The sequence below is a fragment of the Nerophis ophidion genome, linkage group LG09, assembly GCF_033978795.1.
Source record: "Nerophis ophidion isolate RoL-2023_Sa linkage group LG09, RoL_Noph_v1.0, whole genome shotgun sequence".
Lineage (NCBI taxonomy): Eukaryota > Metazoa > Chordata > Actinopteri > Syngnathiformes > Syngnathidae > Nerophis > Nerophis ophidion.
The window spans coordinates 71008114-71028535 of NC_084619.1; the positions used below are offsets into that span (position 1 = coordinate 71008114).

The following is a 20422-nucleotide window of genomic DNA, read 5'->3' on the forward strand; positions in this document are numbered from 1 at the left end:
TTTTTTCTACCTTTGCTAACACCAAGTGCCACCTCATAAATATGGCAAGTACCACCTCATAAATATGGCAAGTACCAACTCAAAAATGTGGCAAGTACCAACTCAAAAATGTGGCAAGTACCACCTCATAAATATGGCAAGTACCACCATTTTTTCTACCTCTGCTTACACCAAGTACCACCTCATAAATATTGCAAGTACCAACTCAAAAATGTGACAAGTACCACCATTTTTTCTACCTTTGCTAACACCAAGTGCCACCTCATAAATATGGCAAGTACCACCTCATAAATATGGCAAGTACCAACTCAAAAATGTGGCAAGTACCAACTCAAAAATGTGGCAAGTACCACCTCATAAATATGGCAAGTACCACCATTTTTTCTACCTCTGCTTACACCAAGTACCACCTCATAAATATTGCAAGTACCAACTCAAAAATGTGGCAAGTACCACCTCATAAATATGGCAAGTACCACCATTTTTTCTACCTCTGCTTACACCAAGTACCACCTCATAAATATTGCAAGTACCACCTCATAAATATTGCAAGTACCAACTCAAAAACGTGGCAAGTACCAACTCATAATTATGGCAAATACCTACTCAAAATATGGCAAGTACCACCTCATAAATATGGCAAGTACCACCTCATAATTATGGCAAGTACCACCTCATAAATATGGCAAGTATTACCATTTCGACTTCCAAAACCCAGACCAAGACTTATAGAGTCCTTCTGCTCTTGGAATTTTTACAGCAAATGTAGGACAACTTGACTTTTGTCGGCGTAAAACATCGGCTTATATTCAGGTCAAATGAGTAATGTTTTATTTTCAAGATAAATATGTTTGGTAGCAGTTTGGGAATCAATGCTTGCGGTGACTCCACCTCTCATCTGTCAGCTCTCATTAGCATGTCACATATGCTCTTGAGAACTTAGCATATCTCCTAGAGGGGAACTGCAATTTTTGGGGGCGGGGGATTACAATCGCTATAAGAGACAAGAACACACGCCCTTTCATTTTATGTGCAATCTAAATATTGAAAAACTGCTAGCACGCGGCAGCTAACATTGCAAGTGATGAGATTTATTGACCTCCACCTACAAAGCCCGTGGAAACAACGGTGGTCGGGGGTGGGGCGTGGTTGGGGGGCGTGGTTAAGAGGGGCGGGGGGGTATATTTACAGCTGTTGTGTGCGCAGTTGTACACTGCACTTTCTAAAAGCCGTAGATGGTATTGTCACATATGCATTGAAACTTGTACAGTACATATTCCGTACAATTGACCACTAAATGGTAACTCCCCCATAGGTTTTTCAACTTGCTTAAGTCCATGTTAATCAATTCATGGTACAAATATATACTATCAACATAATACAGTCATTACACAAGTTAATCATCATTGTATATACATTGAATTATTTAAATTATTTACAATCCGGGGGGTGGGATAAGGAGCTTTGGTTGATATCAGAACTTCAGTCATCAACAATTGCATCAATAGAGAAATGGACATTGAAACAGTGTAGGTCTCACTTAGTAGGATATGTACAGCCAGCAGAGAACATATTGAGTTCACATAGCATAACAACAAGTATATACATTAGAAGTACATTTGATTATTTACATCAGGTTATTTACAATCTGGGGAGATGGGATGTGAATAGAGGAGAGTATTAGTAAAGGCTTGTAGTTGCCTGGAGGTTTTGTGGTGCATGTACAGTAGATGGCAGTATTGTCCTGTTTAAGAGTGTCACAACAGTGACTGCTGTTGTTGTGTGTTGTTACTGCCCTGGGAGGACGTTAATGAAACTGCCTAACAATAAACCCACATAAGAAACCAAGAACTCACACTCGATCATTCTACACTTAAAACGTCATTGGGCAAGCGGACGTGAAAACAGGCTGTCCTCACTCAGGTCCGGAATGGAGCTGGAGGGGGCGTGGACTCTAGCTCCGACCTAAATTTCGGGAGATTTTCGGGAGAAAATTTGTCGCGGGAGGTTTTCGGGAGAGGCGCTTGAATTTCGGGAGTCTCCCGGAAAATCCGGGAGAGTTGGCAAGTATGCTACTTGGAGAGGTCATCGTTGAAGTCGGACATCACTGAAGGCCTAGGTGGGAAACGCACGGCCCGCTACTGCATTGCTAGCAGAATTACACAATTAAGAATGCACAGAAAAGGGGACAAAAGGGTTTTGGATGATGCGCAAAACAGCAAAAAAATGCAGTTCCTTTTAACATCCGGCCTAAGTTACTAATGTTTCCCATTAAAGACTCTAGAAATCCTTCATTTAGGTACTTTAAAGCACAATGTATTTTTCGTTGGTCTGGTTTTAGGCGACCAGCTTCACACTTCAGTGCCATTGTCCCTGTGTTTTGTGTTGTTTGGTAGCATCTATCATCATGTCACCCACAGATTATCACAGCATTCTAGCTGAGTTGCATTCCCCCGCTGCGCTCCACTTCGAGCCTCATTTCCTGTCGCCCCAACTTCCTGTCACACCCAGCCCTTCTCCCGTCCACCACCGGCATCCACAGCCCCAACCCTGGACCCTGAAGGTAGATCCAGGCAGCCCACTTAGACCGTGTCAGCTGGACCTATCCGTCCCGGTCTTTGAGCTCCCCAGTCCTGTCCCCTCCAAGGTGCGGAAGCCCCACATCGCCCTCAACGACCAGCTGCTTTTGAGCGAAGACGAGGACCGGTTTTACCAAGACATGAAGCCGCCGAGCCCCAAGGCCAAGTCGCACCCTGTCCTTGCCATGTGTGAGTTAGACATCAGCATGACCTACTCCACTTCTTCTTCTTCACTCTCGCCATCTCTAAGCCCTTGGCCGCTTGATGGCACACGAGGAAGTGAGAAGGAAGTGGTAGCAGAGGGCTTTCTGGAAAAGTGGGGACGTCACAACTTGATTAAAGATGTGGAGGAAAAATGTGAGATGGTGTCAACAGATAGGTTGGTTGAGGAAGCTGACGTTGGTACAACACGTAGGTTGGTCGAGGAGGCTGACGTTGGTACAACACGTAGGTTGGTCGAGGAAGCTGACGTTGGAACAACACGTAGGTTGGTCGAGGAAGCTGACGTTGGTACAACACGTAGGTTGGTCGAGGAAGCTGACGTTGGTACAACACGTAGGTTGGTCGAGGAAGCTGACGTTGGTACAACACGTAGGTTGGTCGAGGAAGCTGACGTTGGTACAACACGTAGGTTGGTCGAGGAGGCTGACGTTGGTACAACACGTAGGTTGGTCGAGGAGGCTGACGTTGGTACAACACGTAGGTTGGTCGAGGAAGCTGACGTTGGTACAACACGTAGGTTGGTCGAGGAAGCTGACGTTGGTACAACACGTAGGTTGGTCAAGGAAGCGGATGTTGGTACAACACGTAGGTTGGTCGAGGAAGCTGACGTTGGTACAACACGTAGGTTGGTCAAGGAAGCGGATGTTGGTACAACACGTAGGTTGGTCGAGGAAGCTGACGTTGGTACAACACGTAGGTTGGTCAGGGAAGCTGACGTTGGTACAACACGTAGGTTGGTCGAGGAAGCTGACGTTGGAACAACACGTAGGTTGGTCGAGGAAGCTAACGTTGGTACAACACGTAGGTTGGTCGAGGAAGCTGACGTTGGTACAACACGTAGGTTGGTCGAGGAAGCTGACGTTGGTACAACACGTAGGTTGGTCGAGGAAGCTGACGTTGGTACAACACATAGGTTGGTCGAGGAAGCTGACGTTGGTACAACACGTAGGTTGGTCGAGGAAGCTGACATTGGTACAACACATAGGTTGGTCGAGGAAGCTGACGTTGGTACAACACGTAGGTTGGTCGAGGAAGCTGACGTTGGTACAACACGTAGGTTGGTCGAGGAAGCTGACGTTGGTACAACACGTAGGTTGGTCGAGGAAGCTGACGTTGGTACAACACGTAGGTTGGTCGAGGAGGCTGACGTTGGAACAACACGTAGGTTGGTCGAGGAAGCTAACGTTGGTACAACACGTAGGTTGGTCGAGGAAGCTGACGTTGGTACAACACATAGGTTGGTCGGGGAAGCTTACATTGGTACAACACGTAGGTTGGTCGAGGAAGCTTACATTGGTACAACACGTAGGTTGGTCGAAGAAGCTGACGTTGGTACAACACATAGGTTGGTCGAGGAAGCTGACGTTGGTACAACACGTAGGTTGGTCGAGGAAGCTGACGTTGGTACAACACGTAGGTTGGTCGAGGAAGCTGACGTTGGTACAACACGTAGGTTGGTCGAGGAAGCTGACGTTGGTACAACACGTAGGTTGGTCGAGGAGGCTGACGTTGGAACAACACGTAGGTTGGTCGAGGAAGCTAACGTTGGTACAACACGTAGGTTGGTCGAGGAAGCTGACGTTGGTACAACACATAGGTTGGTCGGGGAAGCTTACATTGGTACAACACGTAGGTTGGTCGAGGAAGCTTACATTGGTACAACACGTAGGTTGGTCGAGGAAGCTGACGTTGGTACAACACGTAGGTTGGTCGAGGAAGCTGACGTTGGTACAACACATAGGTTGGTCGGGGAAGCTTACATTGGTACAACACGTAGGTTGGTCGAGGAAGCTGACATTGGTACAACACGTAGGTTGGTCGAGGAAGCTGACGTTGGTACAACACGTAGGTTGGTCGGGGAAGCTGACGTTGGTACAACACGTAGGTTGGTCGAGGAAGCTGACGTTGGTACAACACGTAGGTTGGTCGAGGAAGCTGACGTTGGTACAACACGTAGGTTGGTCGAGGAAACTGACGTTGGTACAACACGTAGGTTGGTCGAGGAGGCTGACGTTGGTACAACACGTAGGTTGGTCAAAGAAGCTGACGTTGGTACAACACGTAGGTTGGTCGGGGAAGCTGACGTTGGTACAACACATAGGTTGGTCGAGGAAGCTGACGTTGGTACAACACGTAGGTTGGTCGTGGAAGCTGACGTTGGTACAACACGTAGGTTGGTCGAGGAAGCTGATGTTGGAACAACACGTAGGTTGGTCGAGGAAGCTGACGTTGGTACAACACGTAGGTTGGTCGAGGAAGCTGACGTTGGTACAACACGTAGGTTGGTCGAGGAAGCTGACGTTGGTACAACACGTAGGTTGGTCAAAGAAGCTGACGTTGGTACAACACGTAGGTTGGTCGAGGAAGCTGACGTTGGTACAACACGTAGGTTGGTCAGGGAAGCTGACGTTGGTACAACACATAGGTTGGTCGGGGAAGCTTACATCGGTACAACACGTAGGTTGGTCGAGGAAGCTGACATTGGTACAACACGTAGGTTGGTCGAGGAGGGTGACGTTGGTACAACACGTAGGTTGGTCGAGGAAGCTGACGTTGGTACAACACGTAGGTTGGTCGAGGAAGCTGACGTTGGTACAACACGTAGGTTGGTCGAGGAGGCTGACGTTGGTACAACACGTAGGTTGGTCGAGGAAGCTGACGTTGGTACAACACGTAGGTTGGTCAAGGAAGCTGACGTTGGTACAACACGTAGGTTGGTCAGTGAAGCTGACGTTGGTACAACACATAGGTTGGTCGAGGAAGCTTACATTGGTACAACACGTAGGTTGGTCGAGGAAGCTTACATTGGTACAACACGTAGGTTGGTTGAGGAAGCTGACGTTGGTACAACACGTAGGTTGGTCAAAGAAGCTGACGTTGGTACAACACGTAGGTTGGTCGAGGAAGCTGACGTTGGTACAACACGTAGGTTGGTCGAGGAAGCTGACATTGGTACAACACGTAGGTTGGTCGAGGAAGCTGACATTGGTACAACACGTAGGTTGGTCGAGGAAGCTGACGTTGGTACAACACGTAGGTTGGTCGAGGAAGCTGACGTTGGTACAACACGTAGGTTGGTCGAGGAAGCTGACGGTACAACACGTAGGTTGGTCGAGGAAGCTGACATTGGTACAACACGTAGGTTGGTCAGGGAAGCTGACGTTGGTACAACACATAGGTTGGTCGAGGAAGCTGACGTTGGTACAACACGTAGGTTGGTCGAGGAAGCTGACGTTGGTACAACACGTAGGTTGGTCGAGGAAGCTGACATTGGTACAACACGTAGGTTGGTCGAGGAAGCTGACATTGGTACAACACGTAGGTTGGTCGAGGAAGCTGACGTTGGTACAACACGTAGGTTGGTCGAGGAAGCTTACATTGGTACAACACGTAGGTTGGTCGAGGAAGCTGACGTTGGTACAACACGTAGGTTGGTCGAGGAGGCTGACGTTGGTACAACACGTAGGTTGGTCGAGGAAGCTGACGTTGGTACAACACGTAGGTTGGTCGAGGAAGCTGACGTTGGTACAACACGTAGGTTGGTCGAGGAGGCTGACGTTGGTACAACACGTAGGTTGGTCGAGGAAGCTGACGTTGGTACAACGCGTAGGTTGGTCGGGGAAGCTGACGTTGATACAACACGTAGGTTGGTCGAGGAAGCTGACGTTGGTACAACACATAGGTTGGTCGGGGAAGCTTACATTGGTACAACACGTAGGTTGGTCGGGGAAGCTTACATTGGTACAACACGTAGGTTGGTCGAGGAAGCTGACGTTGGTACAACACGTAGGTTGGTCGAGGAGGCTGACGTTGGTACAACACGTAGGTTGGTCGAGGAAGCTGACGGTACAAAACGTAGGTTGGTCAAGGAAGCTGACGTTGGTACAACACGTAGGTTGGTCGAGGAGGCTGACGTTGGTACAACACGTAGGTTGGTCGAGGAAACTGACGTTGGTACAACACGTAGGTTGGTCGAGGAGGCTGACGTTGGTACAACACGTAGGTTGGTCGAGGAGGCTGACGTTGGTACAACACGTAGGTTGGTCGAGGAAGCTGACGTTGGTACAACACGTAGGTTGGTCGAGGAAGCTGACGTTGGTACAACACGTAGGTTGGTCGAGGAAGCTGACGTTGGTACAACACGTAGGTTGGTCGAGGAAGCTGACGGTACAACACGTAGGTTGGTCGAGGAAGCTGACATTGGTACAACACGTAGGTTGGTCAGGGAAGCTGACGTTGGTACAACACATAGGTTGGTCGAGGAAGCTGACGTTGGTACAACACGTAGGTTGGTCGAGGAAGCTGACGTTGGTACAACACGTAGGTTGGTCGAGGAAGCTGACATTGGTACAACACGTAGGTTGGTCGAGGAAGCTGACATTGGTACAACACGTAGGTTGGTCGAGGAAGCTGACGTTGGTACAACACGTAGGTTGGTCGAGGAAGCTGACGTTGGTACAACACGTAGGTTGGTCGAGGAAGCTGACGTTGGTACAACACGTAGGTTGGTCGAGGAAGCTGACGTTGGTACAACACGTAGGTTGGTCGGGGAAGCTGACGTTGGTACAACACGTAGGTTGGTCGAGGAAGCTGACGTTGGTACAACACATAGGTTGGTCGAGGAAGCTGACGTTGGTACAACACGTAGGTTGGTCGAGGAAGCTGACGTTGGTACAACACGTAGGTTGGTCGAGGAGGCTGACGTTGGTACAACACGTAGGTTGGTCGAGGAAGCTGACGTTGGTACAACACGTAGGTTGGTCGAGGAAGCTGACGTTGGTACAACACGTAGGTTGGTCGGGGAAGCTGACGTTGGTACAACACGTAGGTTGGTCGAGGAAGCTGACATTGGTACAACACGTAGGGTGGTCAAAGAAGCTGACGTTGGTACAACACGTAGGTTGGTCGAGGAAGCTGACGTTGGTACAACACGTAGGTTGGTCGAGGAAGCTGACGTTGGTACAACACGTAGGTTGGTCGGGGAAGCTGACGTTGGTACAACACATAGGTTGGTCGAGGAAGCTGACGTTGGTACAACACGTAGGTTGGTCGAGGAAGCTGACGTTGGTACAACACGTAGGTTGGTCGGGAAAGCTGACGTTGGTACAACACGTAGGTTGGTCGGGAAAGCTGACGTTGGTACAACACGTAGGTTGGTCGGGGAAGCTGACGTTGGTACAACACATAGGTTGGTCGAGGAAGCTGACGTTGGTACAACACGTAGGTTGGTCGAGGAAGCTGACGTTGGTACAACACGTAGGTTGGTCGGGGAAGCTGACGTTGGTACAACACGTAGGTTGGTCGAGGAAGCTGACGGTACAACACGTAGGTTGGTCAAGGAAGCTGACGTTGGTACAACACGTAGGTTGGTCGGGGAAGCTGACGTTGGTACAACACGTAGGTTGGTCGAGGAAGCTGACGTTGGTACAACACGTAGGTTGGTCGAGGAAGCTGACGTTGGTACAACACGTAAGTTGGTCGAGGAGGCTGACCTTGGTACAACACGTAGGGTGGTCAAAGAAGCTGACGTTGGTACAACACGTAGGTTGGTCGAGGAAGCTGACGTTGGTACAACACGGAGGTTGGTCGAGGAAGCTGACGTTGGTACAACACGTAGGTTGGTCGAGGAAGCTGACGTTGGTACAACACGTAGGTTGGTCGGGGAAGCTGACGTTGGTACAACACGTAGGTTGGTCGGGGAAGCTGACGTTGGTACAACACGTAGGTTGGTCGAGGAAGCTGACGTTGGTACAACACGTAGGTTGGTCGGGGAAGCTGACATTGGTACAACACGTAGGTTGGTCGAGGAAGCTGACGTTGGTACAACACGTAGGTTGGTCGAGGAAGCTGACGTTGGTACAACACGTAGGTTGGTCGAGGAAGCTGACGTTGGTACAACACGTAGGTTGGTCGAGGAAGCTGACGTTGGTACAACACGTAGGTTGGTCAAAGAAGCTGACGTTGGTACAACACGTAGGTTGGTCGAGGAAGCTGACGTTGGTACAACACGTAGGTTGGTCGAGGAAGCTGACATTGGTACAACACATAGGTTGGTCGAGGAAGCTGACATTGGTACAACACGTAGGTTGGTCGAGGAAGCTGACGTTGGTACAACACGTAGGTTGGTCGAGGAAGCTGACATTGGTACAACACGTAGGTTGGTCGAGGAAGCTGACGTTGGTACAACACGTAGGTTGGTCGAGGAAGCTGACGTTGGTACAACACGTAGGTTGGTCGAGGAAGCTGACATTGGTACAACACGTAGGTTGGTCGAGGAAGCTGACGTTGGTACAACACGTAGGTTGGTCGAGGAAGCTGACGTTGGTACAACACGTAGGTTGGTCGAGGAAGCTGACGTTGGTACAACACGTAGGTTGGTCGAAGAAGCTGACGTTGGTACAACACGTAGGTTGGTCGAGGAGGCTGACGTTGGTACAACACGTAGGTTGGTCGAGGAAGCTGACGTTGGTACAACACGTAGGTTGGTCGAGGAAGCTGACGTTGGTACAACACGTAGGTTGGTCGAGGAAGCTGACGTTGGTACAACACGTAGGTTGGTCAAAGAAGCTGACGTTGGTACAACACGTAGGTTGGTCGAGGAAGCTGACGTTGGTACAACACGTAGGTTGGTCGAGGAAGCTGACGTTGGTACAACACGTAGGTTGGTCGAGGAGGCTGACGTTGGTACAACACGTAGGTTGGTCGGGGAAGCTGACGTTGGTACAACACGTAGGTTGGTCGAGGAAGCTGACGTTGGTACAACACGTAGGTTGGTCGAGGAAGCTGACGTTGGTACAACACGTAGGTTGGTCGAGGAAGCTGACGTTGGTAAGGAAGGGACAGGAGAGGCTGAGGTCAAGAATGTAGAAGGAAATGTCCACCATGGGGACAAAATGGATGCTGTGAACCTCTCCACCAAGGAATGGGCTGAAGCGCTTTGGGACCGCCAGTCCGCCGAGTATGGATCTCATGAGGAGGAGGAGGGGGGTGGTCGAGTTAAAGAGCTGAAGACCAAAGAAGGCTCGGAGGACGAGGAGAAGGAGCACCGGGAATCCAAGAATGGCCGTGTTGTCTCTCATGACCAACAGACAGAAAAAGACGTGTGCTCGCTTTCAGGTTGGCCCAGTGAATCTTCCAGCGTCAACGTGGAGCCGCCCACGCCAGGCCGCAGCGTCGGCTCCGAACTGCCGGACAGGCGGGAAAGGTAAGAGTGAAAACCTGGATGGTCCTTTACCGACTTTGTAGTTTGTTGAACCAACTTTACCCTTCTCTACGTCTTCAAACTGTTCACCTCTTGCTCTCACACTGACTCATACGGCCTAAAATCTATATAGTTGTAAACATCGCGGATACTAAAGTATATTATTGGCCAAACGTTATTGTGGTCTTACCTTTACTTATAAATGAAGTCCATGCGCAGCTCCTTCAGATTAAAAGCATCGATAACTTGTTTATAGAAGTCTTCCTTATCTTTCTTCAGTTTTAAAAGTCTCTCTGTCTCGATGGAGATCTTCCTTTATTACCTCCTGCTTCGATTGAAAGTCCAGTTTAGAAAACTGTTTGTAATCCTCCATGTTAAAAGTGCAAGCGAGAGGAAAAAATAAACGATCGCTGCTTCTTGTCCCTTCTTCTGCAGCTGAGTAGTCGCGAGAAGGATCACTAGCGCCCTCTACCACCAAGAGGCGGGAGTCATTTAATGACTCATATTTGACACACGCAGCTACGGTATATTACTAAAACATAGCTGCTTACTGTTCTTTTTAGCATATTCAATAGCTTGGACCTTAAATCCTACTGAATAGCTCTTAATCTTCTTCCCTTTATGCGATTTCAAATGATTGAAATCAGCCTCCTCCATTTTGAAAATGATGACATGTGAAGTGTCACTCGTGACGTGACGAGTTTGACCCGGCGGAAATTCTAGACATATGCTAATTATTTGGCGAAACGATTTTGACTCGGCGGAAATTCCAGTCATGCGCTAGTGAAAATAATATTTTGCCAAGCAAGTTTGAGCTGGCGTTAATCCTGAGCCGGCGGTAATGCTAAGCATGCGCTAATTATTTTGCAAAACGAGTTTGACCCGGCAGTAATTCTAGGCAGGCGCATACATTGTTGCTTTTTATTTTTCATTCTTACTGTAATATTTCTCTATTTTGTTTCCATTTAAACCCCCACTTCGGCACTTACCAAAGGCATGTGGTAAATTTAGGCCAGCGCTTAAAAATTTGAGTGTGATGTAAGGATACCATCATGAAAAGCACATTTAATTTAAAAAAAACAACGTTATTCTGGTCTTACCTTTACTTCTAAATGAAGTCCATGCGCAGCTCCTTCTGATCAAAAGCATCCTAACTTGTTTATAGAAGTCTTCCTTATCTTTCTTCGGTTTTAAAAGTCTCTCCGTCTCGATGGAGATCTTCCTTTATTACCTCCTCCTCGTGACGTGACGAGTTTGACCCGGTGGAAATTCTAGACATGCGCTAATAAAAATAATATTTTGCGAAACGAGTTTGACCCGGTGTTAATCCTGAGCCGGCGCATACTATATACCCGGCGGAAATTCAAGGAAATACTGTATGCTGAAAATATTCTTTGCTGATAAGAACAAGTGAAAAATATTACACTAAGCTAATGTGGAGGTTTTTTTTTAGCTTATATTGGTTTGCTTTTAACATCTTAAATGTAAAAGATGTATCAAAGTGGTGGCCACACCCTTCCATTTGACTAATGCCGCCCTCGCTGGAAGAACTTGCTTCCTTTTACTGCACATGTTGATATGCTAAATGTTACTTTTATCTTCATAAAGCTTTTTAAATGTCATTTTTTTACGGGTTAGGGTGAGTCGTGCTTCCCCTCTCATGCTAAGTCCTCCTTCCCGTGTCTCCTTCCAGCCACGAGATCTCTAGTGACTCCATCACGTCCTCGTCCAGAGGGGACCCAGGGAAGTCCCGGCACAACGGGGAAAACTCCAAGAACTCACCTCAGGACGCCTCGTCGGAGTCGGCCAACGGCAGAAAAGAAGAAGGAGCGCTGGTGTCGGAGAAGAAAGTCCAGGTAGGTTTGACAGTCAAACACTTTCTTAATGGATGGATCCATTACTGCGTGCCCTCGGTATGCAGCGCCTTTTACTTGTTGCAGGAGTGGGTGTGGAACATAACCCACAGTAATAGTGGGAAGACTGAACAGGTGTGGAACATAACCCACAGTAATAGTGGGAAGACTGAACAGGTGTGGAACATAACCCACAGTAATAGTGGGAAGACTGAACAGGTGTGGAACATAACCCACAGTAATAGTGGGAAGACTGAACAGGTGTGGAACATAACCCACAGTAATAGTGGGAAGACTGAACAGGTGTGCAACATAACCCACAGTAATAGTGGGAAGACTGAACAGGTGTGCAACATAACCCACAGTAATAGTGGGAAGACTGAACAGGTGTGGAACATAACCCACAGTAATAGTGGGAAGACTGAACAGGTGTGGAACATAACCCACAGTAATAGTGGGAAGACTGAACAGGTGTGCAACATAACCCACAGTAATAGTGGGAAGACTGAACAGGTGTGGAACATAACCCACAGTAATAGTGGGAAGACTGAACAGGTGTGCAACATAACCCACAGTAATAGTGGGAAGACTGAACAGGTGTGGAACATAACCCACAGTAATAGTGGGAAGACTGAAGAGGTGTGAAACATAACCCACAGTAATAGTGGGAAGACTGAACAGGTGTGGAACATAACCCACAGTAATAGTGGGAAGACTGAACAGGTGTGCAACATAACCCACAGTAATAGTGGGAAGACTGAACAGGTGTGGAACATAACCCACAGTAATAGTGGGAAGACTGAAGAGGTGTGAAACATAACCCACAGTAATAGTGGGAAGACTGAACAGGTGTGGAACATAACCCACAGTAATAGTGGGAAGACTGAACAGGTGTGGAACATAACCCACAGTAATAGTGGGAAGACTGAACAGGTGTGGAACATAACCCACAGTAATAGTGGGAAGACTGAACAGGTGTGGAACATAACCCACAGTAATAGTGGGAAGACTGAACAGGTGTGCAACATAACCCACAGTAATAGTGGGAAGACTGAACAGGTGTGCAACATAACCCACAGTAATAGTGGGAAGACTGAACAGGTGTGGAACATAACCCACAGTAATAGTGGGAAGACTGAACAGGTGTGGAACATAATAGTGGGAAGACTGAACAGGTGTGGAACATAACCCACAGTAATAGAGGGAAGACTGAACAGGTGTGGAACATAACCCACAGTAATAGTGGGAAGACTGAACAGGTGTGGAACATAACCCACAGTAATAGTGGGAAGACTGAACAGGTGTGGAACATAATAGTGGGAAGACTGAACAGGTGTGGAACATAATAGTGGGAAGACTGAACAGGTGTGGAACATAATAGTGGGAAGACTGAACAGGTGTGGAACATAACCCAGAGTAATAGTGGGAAGACTGAACAGGTGTGGAACATAATAGTGGGAGGACTGAACAGGTGTGGAACATAATAGTGGGAAGACTGAACAGGTGTGGAACATAACCCACAGTAATAGTGGGAAGACTGAACAGGTGTGGAACATAATAGTGGGAAGACTGAACAGGTGTGGAACATAACCCACAGTAATAATGGGAAGACTGAACAGGTGTGGAACATAATAGTGGGAAGACTGAACAGGTGTGGAACATAACCCACAGTAATAGTGGGAAGACTGAACAGGTGTGGAACATAATAGTGGGAAGACTGAACAGGTGTGGAACATAACCCACAGTTATAGTGGGAAGACTGAACAGGTGTGGAACATAACCCACAGTAATAGTGGGAAGACTGAACAGGTGTGGAACATAACCCACAGTAATAGTGGGAAGACTGAACAGGTGTGGAACATAATAGTGGGAAGACTGAGCAGGTGTGGAACATAACCCACAGTTATAGTGGGAAGACTGAACAGGTGTGGAACATAACCCACACTAATAGTGGGAAGACTGAACAGGTGTGGAACATAATAGTGGGAAGACTGAACAGGTGTGGAACATAACCCACAGTAATAGTGGGAAGACTGAACAGGTGTGGAACATAACCCACAGTAATAGTGGGAAGACTGAACAGGTGTGGAACATAACCCACAGTAATAGTGGGAAGACTGAACAGGTGTGGAACATAACCCACAGTAATAGTGGGAAGACTGAACAGGTGTGCAACATAACCCACAGTAATAGTGGGAAGACTGAACAGGTGTGCAACATAACCCACAGTAATAGTGGGAAGACTGAACAGGTGTGGAACATAACCCACAGTAATAGTGGGAAGACTGAACAGGTGTGGAACATAACCCACAGTAATAGTGGGAAGACTGAACAGGTGTGGAACATAATAGTGGGAAGACTGAACAGGTGTGGAACATAATAGTGGGAAGACTGAACAGGTGTGGAACATAATAGTGGGAAGACTGAACAGGTGTGGAACATAACCCAGAGTAATAGTGGGAAGACTGAACAGGTGTGGAACATAATAGTGGGAGGACTGAACAGGTGTGGAACATAATAGTGGGAAGACTGAACAGGTGTGGAACATAACCCACAGTAATAGTGGGAAGACTGAACAGGTGTGGAACATAATAGTGGGAAGACTGAACAGGTGTGGAACATAACCCACAGTAATAGTGGGAAGACTGAACAGGTGTGGAACATAATAGTGGGAAGACTGAACAGGTGTGGAACATAACCCACAGTAATAGTGGGAAGACTGAACAGGTGTGGAACATAATAGTGGGAAGACTGAACAGGTGTGGAACATAACCCACAGTTATAGTGGGAAGACTGAACAGGTGTGGAACATAACCCACAGTAATAGTGGGAAGACTGAACAGGTGTGGAACATAATAGTGGGAAGACTGAGCAGGTGTGGAACATAACCCACAGTTATAGTGGGAAGACTGAACAGGTGTGGAACATAACCCACAGTAATAGTGGGAAGACTGAACAGGTGTGGAACATAATAGTGGGAAGACTGAACAGGTGTGGAACATAACCCACAGTAATAGTGGGAAGACTGAACAGGTGTGGAACATAACCCACAGTAATAGTGGGAAGACTGAACAGGTGTGGAACATAACCCACAGTAATAGTGGGAAGACTGAACAGGTGTGGAACATAACCCACAGTAATAGTGGGAAGACTGAACAGGTGTGCAACATAACCCACAGTAATAGTGGGAAGACTGAACAGGTGTGCAACATAACCCACAGTAATAGTGGGAAGACTGAACAGGTGTGGAACATAACCCACAGTAATAGTGGGAAGACTGAACAGGTGTGGAACATAACCCACAGTAATAGTGGGAAGACTGAACAGGTGTGGAACATAATCCACAGTAATAGTGGGAAGACTGAACAGGTGTGGAACACAACCCACAGTAATAGTGGGAAGACTGAACAGGTGTGGAACATAATAGTGGGAAGACTGAACAGGTGTGGAACATAACCCACAGTAATAGTGGGAAGACTGAACAGGTGTGCAACATAATAGTGGGAAGACTGAACAGGTGTGGAACATAACCCACAGTAATAGTGGGAAGACTGAACAGGTGTGGAACATAACCCACAGTAATAGTGGGAAGACTGAACAGGTGTGGAACATAACCCACAGTAATAGTGGGAAGACTGAACAGGTGTGGAACATAATAGTGGGAAGACTGAACAGGTGTGGAACATAACCCACAGTAATAGTGGGAAGACTGAACAGGTGTGGAACATAACCCACAGTAATAGTGGGAAGACTGAACAGGTGTGGAACATAACCCACAGTAATAGTGGGAAGACTGAACAGGTGTGGAACATAACCCACAGTAATAGTGGGAAGACTGAACAGGTGTGGAACATAATAGTGGGAAGACTGAACAGGTGTGGAACATAACCCACTGTAATAGTGGGAAGACTGAACAGGTGTGGAACATAATAGTGGGAAGACTGAACAGGTGTGGAACATAACCCACAGTAATAGTGGGAAGACTGAACAGGTGTGGAACATAACCCACTGTAATAGTGGGAAGACTGAACAGGTGTGGAACATAACCCAGAGTAATAGTGGGAAGACTGAACAGGTGTGGAACATAACCCACAGTAATAGTGGGAAGACTGAACAGGTGTGGAACATAACCCACAGTAATAGTGGGAAGACTGAACAGGTGTGGAACATAAACCACAGTAATAGTGGGAAGACTGAACAGGTGTGGAACATAATAGTGGGAAGACTGAACAGGTGTGGAACATAACCCACAGTAATAGTGGGAAGACTGAACAGGTGTGGAACATAATAGTGGGAAGACTGAACAGGTGTGGAACATAACCCACAGTAATAGTGGGAAGACTGAACAGGTGTGGAACATAACCCACAGTAATAGTGGGAAGACTGAACAGGTGTGGAACATAACCCACAGTAATAGTGGGAAGACTGAACAGGTGTGGGACATAACCCACAGTAATAGTGGGAAGACTGAACAGGTGTGGAACATAACCCACAGTAATAGTGGGAAGACTGAACAGGTGTGCAACATAACCCACAGTAATAGTGGGAAGACTGAACAGGTGTGGAACATAACCCACAGTAATAGTGGGAAGACTGAACAGGTGTGGAACATAACCCACAGTAATAGTGGGAAGACTGAACAGGTGTGGAACATAACCCACAGTAATAGTGGGAAGACTGAACAGGTGTGGAACATAACCCACAGTAATAGTGGGAAGACTGAACAGGTGTGGAACATAACCCACAGTAATAGTGGGAAGACTGAACAGGTGTGCAACATAACCCACAGTAATAGTGGGAAGACTGAACAGGTGTGGAACATAACCCACAGTAATAATGGGAAGACTGAACAGGTGTGGAACATAACCCACAGTAATAGTGGGAAGACTGAACAGGTGTGGAACATAACCCACAGTAATAGTGGGAAGACTGAACAGGTGTGGAACATAACCCACAGTAATAGTGGGAAGACTGAACAGGTGTGCAACATAACCCACAGTAATAGTGGGAAGACTGAACAGGTGTGGAACATAACCCACAGTAATAATGGGAAGACTGAACAGGTGTGGAACATAACCCACAGTAGTAATGGGAAGACTGAACAGGTGTGGAACATAACCCACAGTAATAGTGGGAAGACTGAACAGGTGTGGAACATAACCCACAGTAATAGTGGGAAGACTGAACAGGTGTGGAACATAACCCACAGTAATAGTGGGAAGACTGAACAGGTGTGCAACATAACCCACAGTAATAGTGGGAAGACTGAACAGGTGTGGAACATAACCCACGGTAATAGTGGGAAGACTGAACAGGTGTGGAACATAACCCACAGTAATAGTGGGAAGACTGAACAGGTATGGAACATAACCCACAGTAATAGTGGGAAGACTGAACAGGTGTGGAACATAACCCACAGTAATAGTGGGAAGACTGAACAGGTGTGGAACATAATAGTGGGAAGACTGAACAGGTGTGGAACATAACCCACAGTAATAGTGGGAAGACTGAACAGGTGTGGAACATAACCCACAGTAATAGTGGGAAGACTGAATAGGTGTGGAACATAATAGTGTGAACACTGAACAGGTGTGGAACATAACCCACAGTAATAGTGGGAAGACTGAACAGGTATGGAACATAATAGTGTGAACACTGAACAGGTGTGGAACATAACCCACAGTAATAGTGGGAAGACTGAACAGGTGTGGAACATAACCCACAGTAATAGTGGGAAGACTGAACAGGTGTGGAACATAACCCACAGTAATAGTGGGAAGACTGAACAGGTGTGGAACATAACCCACAGTAATAATGGGAAGACTGAACAGGTGTGGAACATAACCCACAGTAATAGTGGGAAGAATGAACAGGTGTGGAACATAACCCACAGTAATAGTGGGAAGACTGAACAGGTGTGGAACATAACCCACAGTAATAGTGGGAAGACTGAACAGGTGTGGAACATAACCCACAGTAATAGTGGGAAGACTGAACAGGTGTGGAACATAACCCACAGTAATAGTGGGAAGACTGAACAGTTGTGGAACATAACCCACAGTAATAATGGGAAGACTGAACAGGTGTGGAACATAACCCACAGTAATAGTGGGAAGACTGAACAGGTGTGGAACACAACCCACGGTAATAGTGGGAAGACTGAACAGGTGTGGAACATAACCCACAGTAATAGTGGGAAGACTGAACAGGTATGGAACATAATAGTGGGAAGACTGAACAGGTGTGGAACATAATAATGGGAAGACTGAACAGGTGTGGAACATAACCCACAGTAATAGTGGGAAGACTGAACAGGTGTGGAACATAACCCACAGTAATAATGGGAAGACTGAACAGGTGTGGAACATAACCCACAGTAATAGTGGGAAGACTGAACAGGTGTGGAACATAATAGTGGGAAGACTGAACAGGTGTGGAACATAACCCACAGTAATAGTGGGAAGACTGAACAGGTGTGGAACATAACCCACAGTAATAGTGGGAAGACTGAACAGGTGTGGGACATAACCCACAGTAATAGTGGGAAGACTGAACAGGTGTGGAACATAACCCACAGTAATAGTGGGAAGACTGAACAGGTGTGGAACATAACCCACAGTAATAGTGGGAAGACTGAACAGGTGTGGAACATAACCCACAGTAATAGTGGGAAGACTGAACAGGTGTGCAACATAACCCACAGTAATAGTGGGAAGACTGAACAGGTGTGGAACATAACCCACAGTAATAGTGGGAAGACTGAACAGGTGTGCAACATAACCCACAGTAATAATGGGAAGACTGAACAGGTGTGGAACATAATAGTGGGAAGACTGAACAGGTGTGGAACATAACCCACAGTAATAGTGGGAAGACTGAACAGGTGTGGAACATAACCCACAGTAATAGTGGGAAGACTGAACAGGTGTGGAACATAATAGTGGGAAGACTGAACAGGTGTGGAAGATAACCCACAGTAATAGTGGGAAGACTGAACAGGTGTGGAACATAACCCACAGTAATAGTGGGAAGACTGAACAGGTGTGGAACATAATAGTGGGAAGACTGAACAGGTGTGGAACATAACCCACAGTAATAGTGGGAAGACTGAACAGGTGTGGAACATAACCCACAGTAATAGTGGGAAGACTGAACAGGTGTGGAACATAATAGTGGGAAGACTGAACAGGTGTGGAACATAACCCACAGTAATAGTGGGAAGACTGAACATGTGTGGAACATAACCCACAGTAATAGTGGGAAGACTGAACAGGTGTGGAACATAACCCACAGTAATAGTGGGAAGACTGAACAGGTGTGGAACATAACCCACAGTAATAGTGGGAAGACTGAACAGGTGTGGAACATAACCCACAGTAATAGTGGGAAGACTGAACAGGTGTGGAACATAATAGTGGGAAGACTGAACAGGTGTGGAACATAACCCACAGTAATAGTGGGAAGACTGAACAGGTGTGGAACATAACCCACAGTAATAGTGGGAAGACTGAACAGGTGTGGAACATAATAGTGGGAAGACTGAACAGGTGTGGAACATAACCCACAGTAATAGTGGGAAGACTGAACAGGTGTGGAACATAACCCACAGTAATAGTGGGAAGTTTGAACAGGTGTGGAACATAATAGTGGGAAGACTGAACAGGTGTGGAACATAATAGTGGGAAGACTGAACAGGTGTGGAACATAACCCACAGTAATAGAGGGAAGACTGAACAGGTGTGGAACATAACCCACAGTAATAGTGGGAAGACTGAACAGGTGTGGAACATAACCCACAGTAATAGTGGGAAGACTGAACAGGTGTGGAACATAACCCATACTAATAGTGGGAAGACTGAACAGGTGTGCAACATAACCCACAGTAATAGTGGGAAGACTGAACAGGTGTGCAACATAACCCACAGTAATAGTGGGAAGACTGAACAGGTGTGCAACATAACCCACAGTAATAGTGGGAAGACTGAACAGGTGTGGAACATAACCCACAGTAATAGTGGGAAGACTGAACAGGTATGGAACATAATAGTGGGAAGACTGAACAGGTGTGGAACATAATAATGGGAAGACTGAACAGGTGTGGAACATAACCCACAGTAATAGTGGGAAGACTGAACAGGTGTGGAACATAACCCACAGTAATAATGGGAAGACTGAACAGGTGTGGAACATAACCCACAGTAATAGTGGGAAGACTGAACAGGTGTGGAACATAATAGTGGGAAGACTGAACAGGTGTGGAACATAACCCACAGTAATAGTGGGAAGACTGAACAGGTGTGGAACATAACCCACAGTAATAGTGGGAAGACTGAACAGGTGTGGGACATAACCCACAGTAATAGTGGGAAGACTGAACAGGTGTGGAACATAACCCACAGTAATAGTGGGAAGACTGAACAGGTGTGGAACATAACCCACAGTAATAGTGGGAAGACTGAACAGGTGTGGAACATAACCCACAGTAATAGTGGGAAGACTGAACAGGTGTGCAACATAACCCACAGTAATAGTGGGAAGACTGAACAGGTGTGGAACATAACCCACAG

At 47.0% G+C, this 20422-nt stretch overlaps 1 protein-coding gene across 18 annotated transcripts in view; it reads left to right on the forward strand.

Moving 5' to 3' along the window:
* LOC133559700 (ankyrin-3-like) overlaps positions 1 to 20422 on the forward strand; it is a 289963-nt gene that overhangs the window by 251431 nt on the left and 18110 nt on the right. For 17 of the 18 annotated variants that reach the window (XR_009808252.1, XR_009808253.1, XR_009808254.1 and 14 more), the window contains 3 exons: positions 2421 to 2768; positions 9918 to 10005; positions 11696 to 11858. Coding sequence is in view for 15 of the 18 variants with exons in the window: in XM_061911726.1 (XP_061767710.1) it covers positions 2421 to 2768; positions 9918 to 10005; positions 11696 to 11858 (599 nt within the window). In the remaining 3 variants the exon portion in view is untranslated. The remainder of the gene's footprint in view (positions 1 to 2420; positions 2769 to 9917; positions 10006 to 11695; positions 11859 to 20422) is intronic. The other variant, XM_061911722.1, reaches the window with a different exon arrangement.